This window comes from Ostrea edulis, chromosome 2 (genome assembly GCF_947568905.1).
Source record: "Ostrea edulis chromosome 2, xbOstEdul1.1, whole genome shotgun sequence".
NCBI classification, from domain to species: domain Eukaryota; kingdom Metazoa; phylum Mollusca; class Bivalvia; order Ostreida; family Ostreidae; genus Ostrea; species Ostrea edulis.
In genome coordinates, this window is record NC_079165.1 from 9,749,692 (window position 1) to 9,763,891 (window position 14,200).

The 14,200-nt window shown below is 34.7% G+C and overlaps 1 protein-coding gene across 1 annotated transcript in view; it reads right to left on the minus strand.

Annotated features, from left to right (window-relative positions):
- LOC125680481 (BLOC-2 complex member HPS3-like) overlaps positions 1 to 14,200 on the minus strand; it is a 32,873-nt gene that overhangs the window by 1,940 nt on the left and 16,733 nt on the right. Inside the window, exons 6-18 of the mRNA XM_048920099.2 lie at positions 12,595 to 12,719; positions 12,225 to 12,294; positions 11,941 to 12,110; positions 9,388 to 9,496; positions 8,264 to 8,350; positions 7,401 to 7,561; positions 6,964 to 7,129; positions 4,867 to 4,965; positions 4,172 to 4,241; positions 3,283 to 3,317; positions 3,088 to 3,171; positions 2,390 to 2,602; positions 1,419 to 1,655 (exon numbers count right to left, since the gene is read on the minus strand). Of these exons, the coding sequence (XP_048776056.2) occupies positions 1,419 to 1,655; positions 2,390 to 2,602; positions 3,088 to 3,171; positions 3,283 to 3,317; positions 4,172 to 4,241; positions 4,867 to 4,965; positions 6,964 to 7,129; positions 7,401 to 7,561; positions 8,264 to 8,350; positions 9,388 to 9,496; positions 11,941 to 12,110; positions 12,225 to 12,294; positions 12,595 to 12,719 (1,626 nt within the window). The remainder of the gene's footprint in view (positions 1 to 1,418; positions 1,656 to 2,389; positions 2,603 to 3,087; positions 3,172 to 3,282; positions 3,318 to 4,171; positions 4,242 to 4,866; positions 4,966 to 6,963; positions 7,130 to 7,400; positions 7,562 to 8,263; positions 8,351 to 9,387; positions 9,497 to 11,940; positions 12,111 to 12,224; positions 12,295 to 12,594; positions 12,720 to 14,200) is intronic.

The window sequence follows — 14,200 nt, forward strand, 5'->3', positions numbered from 1 at the left end:
GAAGACAAATTCTACACAATACTTAGAAGTGAACTAATTATACAAAATACTGTTGTATGACCATGTGATTGCAGATCCACCATCATATCATGTCAGTTTTTTAAATAGTACAGTAAAACACACTTATAATGAACATTCTTATAAAATAAATTTAAGCTTATTGCGATATTTAGTCCACTCTGTAAGGAAAATAACAAAAATGTTACTGAATATAACAAAGTTTAGTAATAACGAACGGTATTTAGTTAGCCCTGGAGGTTTGCTATAACCGTGTTTTACTGTATAATGAAGTTTAGTAATAACGAACTGTATTTAGTTAGCCCTGGATGTATTCTATAACCGTGTTTTACTGTATAACGAAGTTTAGTAATAACGAACTGTATTTAGATAGCCCTGGATGTATTCTATAACCGTGTTTTACTGTATAACGAAGTTTAGTAATAATGAACTGTATTTAGTTAGCCCTGGAGGTATTCTATAACCGTGTTTTACTGTATAACGAAGTTTAGTAATAACGAACTGTATTTAGATAGCCCTGGATGTATTCTATAACCGTGTTTTACTGTATAATGAAGTTTAGTAATAATGAACTGTATTTAGTTAGCCCTGGAGGTATTCTATAACCATGTTTTACTGTATAACAAAGTTTAGTAATAAAGAACTGTATTTAGTTAGTCCTGGAGGTTTGCTATAACCGTGTTTTACTGTATAATGAAGTTTAGTAATAACGAACTGTATTTAGTTAGTCCTGGAGGTTTGCTATAACCATGTTTTACTGTATAATGAAGTTTAGTAATAACGAACTGTATTTAGTTAGTCCTGGAGGTTTGCTATAACCGTGTTTTACTGTATAATGAAGTTTAGTAATAACGAACTGTATTTAGTTAGTCCTGGAGATTTGCTATAACTGTGTTTTACTGTATAATGAAGTTTAGTAATAATGAACTGTATTTAGTTAGCCCTGGAGGTATTCTATAACCGTGTTTTACTGTATAATGAAGTTTAGTAATAATGAACTGTATTTAGTTAGCCCTGGAGGTATTCTATAACCGTGTTTTACTGTATAATGAAGTTTAGTAATAATGAACTGTATTTAGTTAGCCCTGGATGTATTCTGTAACCGTGTTTTACTGTATAATGAAGTTTAGTAATAATGAACTGTATTTAGTTAGCCCTGGAGGTATTCTATAACCGTGTTTTACTGTATAATGAAGTTTAGTAATAACGAACTGTATTTAGTTAGCCCTGGAAGTTTGCTATAACCATGTTTTATTGTATACATACAGGTTTAATATTTCTTCTAAAGAGCTCTGTCATACTTGGTAAGACTTTAAACAGCATCCAATGAATGAATAAAAAGTAGATTCACCTGAACATAGCTTTGTTCATTGAAACCTTAAAACACATAGACCACTCACCAAGCTGGAATCTGTCCCCAGTACTGATGTACCATAACTAAGGACAATAGCCGGGTACCTCTCCACCACGACCTTGAAGGTCTCTGTGACCTCCGTCCGGATTTTACACAGCATCCAGACAGCGTCCCAGCCCTGTATGGACGTGGAGGTGTCGCCCTGTATGGACGTGGAGGTGTGGAGGAGGTCTAGGGTCTTGTCCACTACAGTTCTACTGCAGCACGGAGAACACAGCATACCCTGGAATTAGTCAATGAAAGAGTTAGCAAGTTCAGTGCGGGTTCATCCTACTTCATTATGATCTACCTAACACATTGAAAAACATTTTTTTCTGGTCCCACATTTAATGAACACAAGGATATCTTGTTATTTGAGAATTATTCAGATTTCATTAAATTTGCCGTGTTTTAATTGTTGAGGACAAGCTTGGCTGAGATGATTAAGCTCAAATAAAATAAATAAATGCTCTATACTATCAACAAACATATGTCATTGTAAAAGCATTTAGAAATTCATGTTTAGCAAGTCTTTGTTACAAATGCAACATACAGCATTGCATAGTTACAGTTCTAAGAACTAACAAGCGGGATACGAAACATGTATACATGTACATACAACTAGGCTAGTAGAAATGGATAAAAACAGTGACATGTATAAGGAAAATAATGCCCCCCCCCCCCCCAAAAAAAACCCCAACCTTTTAACAAATACCGTGGAATCATGAACTTTCATAGGGGCTTAATTTTTTTGGATTTTGTGGGTACCCTCCCACAATGAAATACAAAATTTATAAAATGCTTCAAAAGAGAGAAATCATACCCAAGGAATTACATACTATTGAAACTAGAAAATTTTGGTAATCCGCAAAAATTGGCCCCACAATTTTGTTGTAAAAGGATTCTACGGTATTTGATGTGGCATAGGCTACAGTGTACTTGTTACAGAGCTGTAAATGCTTGTGACAATTGTGGTACCTGCAATTTAAGGAGATCCTCGTGACAGAGAGCACAGGGGCAGTTCTGTTTTCCGACAGAGGGCGCTGGAGCTGCGATGTTGTTCTTTCTCACAGTGGTAGGACTGCTTTGTCTGAGATACAGACAGGGCTGCCTTAAGGAGAATAATCCAGTGAAGGGAGGCAACTCGTCCAACCAAGAATATCTCTGGCCAAAGTATCCAGTAGTTTTACTCTAATTAAGCAATGGCATGATTAATTATGATGCACATGGTTAAAATCTAATTATACAACCACAGATCAATACTTTCTATTATCCAGTTGATTTAATATAACTTGACGGAGACACTATACCAATTAAAGATCAAATATCAAGGTGGCTCATTCCACCAAAATTCTATTTAATGGCTCATTAATACACCTCTTATGAAGTATGCTTTCATCATCGAAAGTTCTCAATTTTTTTTTAATTTATTGTGATTTTTTCCCTCGGAATGATAAGAGGTTTTTGTTTAAACAAGCCATTTAATATTTTTGTTTTGTTCTAAGAATAGAACACAGAGACAATATAAAAATAAAGAACAATCATCATTGTTGATTGTGTACATTCTAATGATATACCTATATAACTTATATATCAGTCACGCAAATTAAAGTACACATCCTCTATTTGTATTATGTTACCTGTATCAGTGCATTAACTGTCTTCTATTATGTTACCTGAGTCAGTGCACTACATCTTGACCTTTCAGTGGGGTGTGTTAAATAAATAATTCTCTTCATGTAGATTTCAGAGAGTAGAACCTGAAAGAAAACAAAAATATAGATATTAATGTGCATTGTACAAAAAATCTGATTTTTCTTTTACATTGTTCCACCATTAACAGCTGATTTGAAAATGATAATTTAACTTACAGCAGCTTCTTCAAACACATATTTTCTTCGATTATCTACAAAAAAAATACAATGGATGTTTATTTCAAAATTTAAAACAATCAAACAAATATCGAGACAATGTTCTTTTAAAATCCAAGAGAGTACATGTGTATCTCCACTCTTCAAGTGTTACCCAAACAAGTGCACACTTATTCTAGTGTTATTGCAATTGTTAGGCAAATAACTGCATAATAATCCTACTGTTAGGCAAATAACTGCATAATAATCCTACTGTTAGGCAAATAACTGCACATTAAATTAATCCTATTGTTAGGTAAATAAATGTACACTAATCCTATTGTTAGACAAATAACTGCACACTAATCCTATTGTTAGACAAATAACTGCACACTAATCCTATTGTTAGGCAAATACAAATAACTGCACACTAATCCTATTCTTAGACAAATAACTGCACACCTATCCTAGTGTTAGTCAAATAACAGTGCACTAATCCTATTAGACAAATAACAGTACACTTATCCTATTGATAGAAAAATAACTGCACACTAATCCTATTCTTAGACAAATAACTGCACACTAATCCTATTGTAAGACAAATAACTGCACACTAATCCTATTGTTAGACAAATAACTGCACACTAATCCTATTGTTAGGCAAATAACTGCACACTAATCCTATTGTTAGGCAAATACAAATAACTGCACACTAATCCTATTGTAAGACAAATAACTGCACACTAATCCTATTCTTAGACAAATAACTGCACATCTATCCTAGTGTTATTGCTGCTCCAATTTCTCTGTAAGCTTGTAAGTAACATAGTCATTAATCTCTTCATACTTATATTCTGAAATACAAGATGATAGTGTCTCCACAGAGCAGATAATACTTTCACAAGCTCACCTTCTAAAATTTTCTCCAGATATTCTTTAATGTGATTGTTCTTGAACTTTGCTTCTGCATCTTGTGTCCCCTGTTAAGATCCAATGAAAATGTTCAACATCTCGTAAATGTAAATGTTCAACATCTCGTAAATGTAAATGTTCAACATCTCGTAAATGTAATTGTTCAACATCTCGTAAATGTAATTGTTCAACATCTCGTAAATGTAATTGTTCAACATCCCGTAAATGTAAATGTTCAACATCTCGTAAATGTAATTACATAGTTATCTTTACAAAAGCCATTGGTATTGTTCTGCTGCAACAAATCATATCATGTTTTGCTCTACATGTATGAAGGTATATATCGTTTAATGTCGAAACTTTTGGTATATATTCTTTCAAATGGTAAAAAAATTTGAAATGACATAGTTTAAAATATTTTAGTAAGTTCATTTCTTTTTTTTTTTTCAATCTGACACCTAGAAGTTATTGGGATTTTTAAGTTTCTCTGCTTCATACAATTACTAACATTTGAAAGCTTAAGCAGAAATATCTGAAAGTATGAACAATTTGCTTCACTGTACTTTTAATGGGAAAAAATTAAAAAAATTCCCAGTGCACTTGTATACTTTTTAGAACTCAATTGTAGTAATCTAATGTCTACTTTTTAGAATTCACCTGCAGCAATCTTATACATACTTCTATAGAACTCACCTGTAATAATCTGATGGCCAGGTCAAGAGATATCATCCCTCTGTCCAGTAAGGCCACCAGAGAAGTGATCAGTACCTGGGGACAATGGCACCTCATCAACTGGTCAAGACATCAAAACATGAAACATGTGAACACACAGACATCAAATCATGCATGCAAACACTTCTAAGCTGATGAGATAATCAAAATATAGTAAAACACACTCATAGTGAAGTGCTGAGGACAAACAATTACAGTAAAACATGCTTATAGTGAAGTGCTGGGAATGAACAATTACAGTAAAACATGCTTATAGTGAAGTGCTGGGATGAACAATTTTGATTCGTCATAAATATAATTTGTCATATCCAATGACTTCATAATATGTTTTAAAACTACAGTGAATCACTTCGCTATAACCATAAATTCATTATAAACATGTTCGCTGTAGCCATGTTTTACTGTTATTGGTTATATGGATTCTTGGCAGGGTATATGGACTCAAATACTCCCCGTCAAAGTTTAAATTCTCCTGAGCGAGTGAGAATATATACTTTGACAGGAAATGTGAGTTCATATACCTTGCCAAGAATCCATATAAGGAATATGTCCAACAGCAGAGTGATGTTTATAATGTTTATTGTACGAAGCGGATAAGTTTATAGATCTATCGACGCCATTTTCTATCCCATCCATTCTTGGTAGGGCTTATGACCTCATATTCCCAGCTTGTCGTCCAATCAAATGCCTAGATTTTCCTTTGCAGTGGGACACAACAGACTATCCTGGTTCATGGTTTGAACACATTAATACTGATTGTATGCAACATGGATGTAGTTTTGAATATGATGTCACAATATGACAAGCAGAGCTTACTACATGGGGAAACTAGCAATGACAACAAAACGGTTTCAGTGAGTAATTTAAAACAATATCGGTATACTGTCTACTCATTATCCTTACTGCTGCACAAAAGGCATTTGATAACATAAATGATGATTCCTATATTTCAAGTGTAATACCCAATAAAACATAAAGACCTGATCATGACTTTAGATAATGATCGCACAAGGACATGCATAGCATCTGCGCAGCAATAATTTTAATATTGAATTCCACTTAACCTTATGGAAGATTCAATATCTGTGTTAATCCCTGCAGTACATCATAATACAGTAAGACACGCTTATAGCGAACCTCCAGGGCCAGCGAAAAACTGTTCGTTGTAACCATACTTTGTTATATACAATTCAATTTTTGTTATTTTCCTCTCAGAGGGGAATAAATATCACTTCGCAATAAGCATGAATTTGTTATAAGTGTGTTTTACTGTAGTTGAGTTTGAATTATTGATTTAAAGAATCAAAATGATCAGTTCTGTTTTCCTTAGATTCTTATTTGAATTGAAACGCCTATACCTAACCTTAACTTTACATACACTAACTTCTCAGAAGGCCTATACCTAACCTTAACTTTACACATACTAACTTCTCAGAAGGTCTATACCTAACCTTAACTTTACACATACTAACTTCTCAGAAGGCCTATACCTAACCTTAACTTTACACATACTAACTTCTCAGAAGGCCTATACCTAACCTTAACTTTACATATACCTAACCTTATCTTTACACATACTAACTTCTCAGAAGGCCTATACCTAACCTTAACTTTACACATACTAACTTCTCAGACGGCCTAAACCTAACCTTAACTTTACACATACTAACTTCTCAGAAGGTCTATACCTAACCTTAACTTTACACATACTAACTTCTCAGAAGGTCTAAACCTAACCTTAACTTTACACATACTAACTTCTCAGAAGGTCTATACCTAACCTTAACTTTACACATACTAACTTCTCAGAAGGCCTATACCTAACCTTAACTTTACACATACTAACTTCTCAGACGGCCTAAACCTAACCTTAACTTTACACATACTAACTTCTCAGAAGGTCTATACCTAACCTTAACTTTACATACACTAACTTCTCAGAAGGCATTGTAGGTAACTCAGGTTGTTACAAACTATTTCTTCTTTCATCCTTTTCCTTCCACATGTATGCATTTTATTACTTCCATTGGAAGGAAAATTATAAAATCATGTCGGTACCTGTGACAAGGGAGATAATTCTATGAAGTCCTGATGAAGAAGCTGATGGTGCTGAATACAGATTTTGGTTAGCTCCCTTTGTGGTATTGACATCAACGCAATGTGTGCGGGCTCTGGGTCACACAGCTTTAAATGCAGACAGGCCAGGGCAACCATGTCAACTGGGCTGAAGCAACAAAATTAAACTGAACTGCTTGGAGAGTCACACAAAATACACTGTACAATTCTTGTTTCAAAGACTGAATATGAAAATATATGCAGTTTAACTTTTGTATCTGGAACACTGATATCTTGAATACCGTGGATATGTCGAAGTGATTCGGAAATCCCAACCACTTATTCTTTAAGTATTTTACCCTCAATATCTCAAATCCTTGAATATTTCAAATTTTTTTCTCGGTCCCATCGAGTTTTGAGATAACGAGGTCTGACTGTACCTGTGTTTTTCGTCAACACATGATTTATGCTGCATCTGTGTCTGTAGCAGTTTGAGTGAGACGTCTGGGTTGTATGTCTGGAGGCGTGAGAACAGGGTAATCTCTGATAGTCTGCCAGGCAGAACTTCCGTGCACACCTCCAAAATCTGGTCGCCATCGGTCTGTATGACAAAAACAGCAAACAAGTCACAAAATCCTAAATCACTGTAGATCACTTAGCGAGGGCTTATTTTTGTGAGGATACAATGATGTATTTATCACTAGACATAACCTTTCGTAAATCATTGTATGTAAGATTTTGATTGTGAGAACTAAATTTTCGCAAATGACTAGTCTGGCAAAATTACATGTACATAAAGTTCTTACAAAAAATGTGATTCACAGTATCTACTAGAGCTTCTAACTATCAATGTTTTACAGGAGCTTGTGGCAATCAATGTTTTACAGGAAGTCGTGACAATCAATATTTTACAGGAACTTGTGACAATCAATGTTTAACTGGAGCTTGTGACAATTAATGTTTTACAGTAGCTTGTGGCAATCAATGTTTTACAGGAGCTTGTGACAATCAATGTTTTACAGGAACTTGTGACAATTAATGTTTTACAGGAGCTTGTGGCAATCAATGTTTTACAGGAGCTTGTGGCAATCAATGTTTTACAGGAGCTTGTGAAAACAATGTTTTACAGGAGCTTATGACAATCAATGTTTTACTGGAGCTTGTGACAATCAATGTTTCATGAAATACAGAATATGTAGTAAAATTTCACAAATTCTAGATAGTGAAAATTAAGATCTGCAACTAAACTTTGATTTACACTGTAATTCTGTTTGTTCCTCAGAACACACAAAAATGCCCTTACCTCAGGTAAAACAAATGGCTCCCCTTCTTGAAATAATACATGGTTAAGGAAATAGCCAAACCCTTTTCCATAGCAGTATGGTGTTGTCTGTAAAATTACAACTTGAGATGAATGCCAATTCAATATCTATAGTAATAAGCCAGTTCAATATCTACATCACTCAGTAGTTAGCTAGTTCAATATCTACATCACTCAGTAGTTAGCCAGTTCAATATCTACATCACTCAGTAGTTAGCTAGTTCAATATCTACATCACTCAGTAGTTAGCCAGTTCAATATCTACATCACTCAGTAGTTAGCCAGTTCAATATCTACATCACTCAGTAGTTAGCTAGTTCAATATCTACATCACTCAGTAGTTAGCCAGTTCAATATCTACATCACTCAGTAGTTAGCCAGTTCAATATCTACATCACTCAGTAGTTAGTCAGTTCAAAATCTATATCACTCAGTAGTTAGCCAGTTCAATATCTACATCACTCAGTAGTTAGCCAGTTCAACATGTACATCACTCAGTAGTTAGCCAGTTCAATATCTACATCACTCAGTAGTTAGCCAGTTCAATATCTACATCACTCAGTAGTTAGCCAGTTCAATATCTACATCACTCAGTAGTTAGCCAGTTCAATATCTACATCACTCAGTAGTTAGCCAGTTCAATATCTACATCACTCAGTAGTTAGCCAGTTCAATATCTATATCACTCTGTACCTAGCCAGTTCAAAATCTACATCACTCAGTAGTTTGCCAGTTCAATATCTACATCACTCAGTAGTTAGTCAGTTCAATATCTACATCACTCAGTAGTTAGCCAGTTCAATATCTACATCACTCAGTAGTTAGCCAGTTCAATATCTACCTCACTCAGTAGTTAGCCAGTTCAATATCTACCTCACTCAGTAGTTAGCCAGTTCAATATCTACATCACTCAGTAGTTTGCCAGTTCAATATTTACATCACTCAGTAGTTAGTCAGTTCAATATCTCACTCAGTAGTTAAACTATCTGCCCTATATATATTTTTATACAATGAAGATGAAATAGTATAACAAATTATAATCAGTATCAATATCCAAACTCCTTTCTCCAGCAGACTTGACCCAGAATGACCTTTGATTTTCTGACCTTTTTGGACTGTTGTTTGTACAGCACAGCTTGTCTGACGATATCCCTGATGGAGAGACCGGACATCAAATAGTAGGGCAAGCACATCTTATAATCCTCAGCATCAGGCCTAAACCCAACAAAGTTCAAATTCCATATATTAAAAAAGATTTCATTAAAATGCATATCAACGAAGTACAATTTTCAACAATCTCATTTAAAGTCAGCATTTCGAAAATTCTATGGTGGTTATAACAATCTAGTTTGCCAATACAACCTATCATTGGGTCAAATGCTGTCTGACTTGTTTCATACCGATTGTTAGGCCATTCTTGGCACACTGATTTTGATTACGGATAACTCCATTTACCTGATCAAGATATAGGGCTCACGGCGGGTGTGACCGGTCGACAGGAATTGCTTACTCCTCCTAGGCCCCTGATCCCACCTCTGGTATATCCAGGGGTCCGTGTTTGCCCAAACTCTCTATTTGTATTGCTTATAGGAGTTATGAGATTGATCACAGTTTGTTATCTTCATCTTTCATGATACAAACATCTGGATGTCGTTTCATCAATAAGTGTAAATTTTGAACTAAGTCTTATGCCGACTACGTAAATCTAGTTACGTGTAATCTTAGCTTATCGCAAACCATGTTTCAAGAAACAACGTAAATACATGCGTATGTTACTACTTGACTATTTTATCAACTATGCTTCAGTGCTTAGCTACCACGTCCTGAGAATGCGCACATGTACTTTATGGGTTTTTTCCATTTGTCATCTGAACCAAAACAATGAGCGAAATGAATGCAAAGAAAACGCACAGACCAAATTGGTGGGAGACAGAGATGGCAGTGTTTCAAAGGCGGTTAAATTTTCCTTTACCAAACTGTTTGGCCACTGCATACTAAATCAAATATATAAAGCAAATGAAAATGTATACAAACTCATGGTTTCCTTGCTCTAACACAGATAAGATACTCTAATCACTCCATAAACAAAGCATATCTTTATTCACATGTATATATTTTACATCTCTTCTCCTACAAAAAGTTGGGTTTTTTATGATTTCAAGTGTTATCATATTCAAGTGCATGTACATGTAGGTCTACAGCTACACAACACATCTACTATATATCTATACATGTAATTTAATTGGATAATTAATGTAGACCTTTGAATGTGTTTGAACAATTAAATATATGTGCATAATTTATAATTTGAGATTTTGCAAGGGGGGGGGGGGGGGGTTATGAAGCCGGAACATAAATTTGGTGTTGGCTATTCAAACATTTTTGAAACGTAAAAAAGGTGTTTTGCCCTATCTGCAAAATCCAAATTCAGAGGTGGGTGGTATGGTGTTAGAGTCTTCTATGTAATGATTGCCTCAATTTTTTTTCTCTCTTAGGTTTCATTTTCTTCAATCAGAGGGGTGCTAGAGTCTTTTACTATGAGTGCCTCAAAACATTTAACCACAAATATCGTGTGTGTGTAGAGGGGTGGGGGGTGGTAGGCTACTAATGATACTCATGATCATACTTCGCTAAATACTTTTTATTCATAACTTCCTCACAGTCTCATACATTTTTTTCTTCAAGATTTAAGATACACAATTGAAAGAACACTTTTTGGACGTAGTAGATCTAAAATTAAATGTTCATGAAATATACATGATTACACTCCTGTAAATCCACCACCATACGACAGAGATCAGCTTCGCTAATCATATGTTTCAAGTTAATCAGACCATAAGTTTTGAAGTGATTTATAAATACATATCACAACAAAGTGAATGTTTCCTTGATGGCGGAATACCTTACAAAGGGATTTGGGAATAACACTGTACATGTGCAGATTGTAGACGTCTAAAAGCTTCCTATCTCGAAAAAAATCTATCACGAAACAAAGCTCATCGGTAAAAATTCCGTATATACAAACAGTCGGCCATGATTTTTGCTTATGTAGGTACTTACGTTAGGGTTCGACCCGACGTAGCATTTCTACTAGTTATCAGAAAACTTTCGTAAATTCTAAAGTTACATCATTCGATGAAACTGACTTACGTAAAATATTTAGTCTAGTCAGATACTCATGATCATACTTCGCTAAATACTTTTTATTCATAACTTCCTCACAGTCTCATACATTTTTTTCTTCAAGATTTAAGATACACAATTGAAAGAACACTTTTTGGACGTAGTAGATCTAAAATTAAATGTTCATGAAATATACATGATTACACTCCCGTAAATCCACCCACCATACGACAGATCAGCTTCGTTAATCATTTGTTTCCCCAAATTAGCTTACACAACTATAGTTATGATGTTTGATGAAACGGCATCCAGTTCCTTTAACCTAATACTTTTGGGATCAGTGAGTTTTACATTTAGAATGTGAACAAGCTTAACTTCCCATGAATGCTATTTAACATCTACCACACCATTATACATGTATTCATGTTCAAACAACATCAAGCAACTCCAGAAATGACTATTTCATCTATAACAAACAAATGCCTTTTTTTTCTTTTGGTTCACTGAATTGAAACATACTGCAGATTTACACTTACAGTGAGTAATGTTCACCAAGCAGACCACAAGACTCCCTGTATAAATCTAGCAGATGCTCGTCTATAGTTTGCTGACCAATGAGAGCATTTCTGACAATCATGTGACCTTCTTTCAGCATGTGTAGATATGTTGTACTGCTTGATTTTTTATTCTTTGATCCGTAATTTACCTGTACAGAAAATTCAATCATCATATTTGAGTACTCTTGAAAATCTACTGGATTTCAAATAAAAAATGATTGATATACTACATAATTTTCATTTCTGTCACATTGGCCACTTACCATATCTTTAAAGAGCTCAGAAACAGAACATTTTTCCAAGGCATAAAGACTCCATATGCTCTCCTCATTTCTAAAAGTAAAAACAAACATATTTTCTCCATGATACCTGCCACTGCAAACAACGATTTCCCATTAGTATGTGCATAGTACTTAATTTGTCATGGAGTCATCCACTTTGTTCATGTATTATACTTACTTTCTAGTGGAAGTCTTGGCTTTATACATGTATTATATGTTGTAGTAGAGCTCTCCACTTTATACATGCATCATACATCTTTTGTAGTAGAGCTCTCCACTTTGTACATGCGTTATATTGTACTCACCTTGTTGTGGAGTTTTCCACTTTGTAAATGCCTTACATTGTACTCACTTTGTTGTGGAGCTCTCCACTTTGGACAATAATACTACTGTATCATCAGCAACAGCAATCTGTGTAGCACCAATAAATGGATGAGAACCAAGAAGGCAGATTTCTAGATCAGCTGAAGGGTAAGCCTGTAAAGAAAAAAATATGTCCTTTCTTCTTACTTTCCCTTGTTCAAGTTTCATTCAATGATTTATCAAAGGTGGGATAACACACTGCAATAAATTGGAAGTTTGCTACAGGTACAAAAATAAAACCAAAAGTATATTTTTTGTCCTTTTAAAAAGTCTTTATCTGTCTGTTCTATGTCAAAAGTTGGCATAGTAGATTCCTATATCAAAAGTCATCATGGTAGATTTGTATGTCAAAAGTTAGCATAGGTGTAGATTTCTAAGTCAAAAGTTATCATAGTATATTCCTATGTCAAGTAGAAGAAAAATCTTTTAATTAGAATGTTTCTTTAAAAGAAGCTACATGTACTTATCGAATTACTACATTTGTATTAACAAGCTTCTTCACATAACAAACGTTTGCTGGGGTGGGTGCAGATGAAATGTCCGATATTTTGACACAAGGATCCACTGCAATAGCTTTTGACATAGAAATCTACTATGATAACCTTTGACATAGAAGTCTACTATGATAACTTTTGATATAGGAATCTACTATAATTTTTGACATCATCTTGAAGCCCAACACAACCTTAAAAGGAGTGGAGGGGGGGGGGGGTAAAAAATCTAAATTTGCAAATCACAATATATTTTTAAAAGAACATTAAAGCAAGTTTGTTTTTTAAATCTTCCCATACTTTTTCCACTGCATGTACATTATCTTCCCTTTGTAAAGGACTTGGTATTTTGTTCAAATGTCTCTTCAGTCTCCTCTATTCATATATTCCATTTTGAAAAGTCAATACAGCTTTATAATGCACAATTGACAGCCATTCATCATCAACATCAAATAATTTTCAAACATACCTGGGTTTTTTTTCTCTGGCTGGTGAGGAGCCTTAATTCAAGTACTCCATCACACTCTAACCCTAAATACTTCATCAGACCCTAAGTACTTCACCACACACTAAGTACTTCACCACACACTAAGTACTTCATCACACCCTAAGTATTTCATCACACCCTAAGTGCATGTACTTCATAACATCCTAAGTATCAAACCCTAAGTACTTCATCACACCCTAAGTATTTCATCACACCCTAAGTACTTCATCACATCCTAAGTATCAAACCCTAAGTACTTCATCACACCTTTAAAAGTACTTCATCAAACCATAAGTGCTTCGTCACACCCTAAGTACTTCATCACACACACTAAGTACTTCATCACACTCTAAGTACTTTATTACACCCAAGTACTTCATCACACTCTAAGTATTTCATCCCTCCCTAAGTACTTCATCACACCCTAAGTACTTCATCACACTCTAAGTATTTCATCACACCCTAAGTACTTCATCACACTCTATGTATTTCATCACACCCTAAGTACTTCATCACACTCTATGTATTTCATCATACCCTAAGTATTTCATCACACCCTAAGTACTTCACCACATCCTAAGTATTTCATCACACCCTAAGTACTTCACCACACCCTA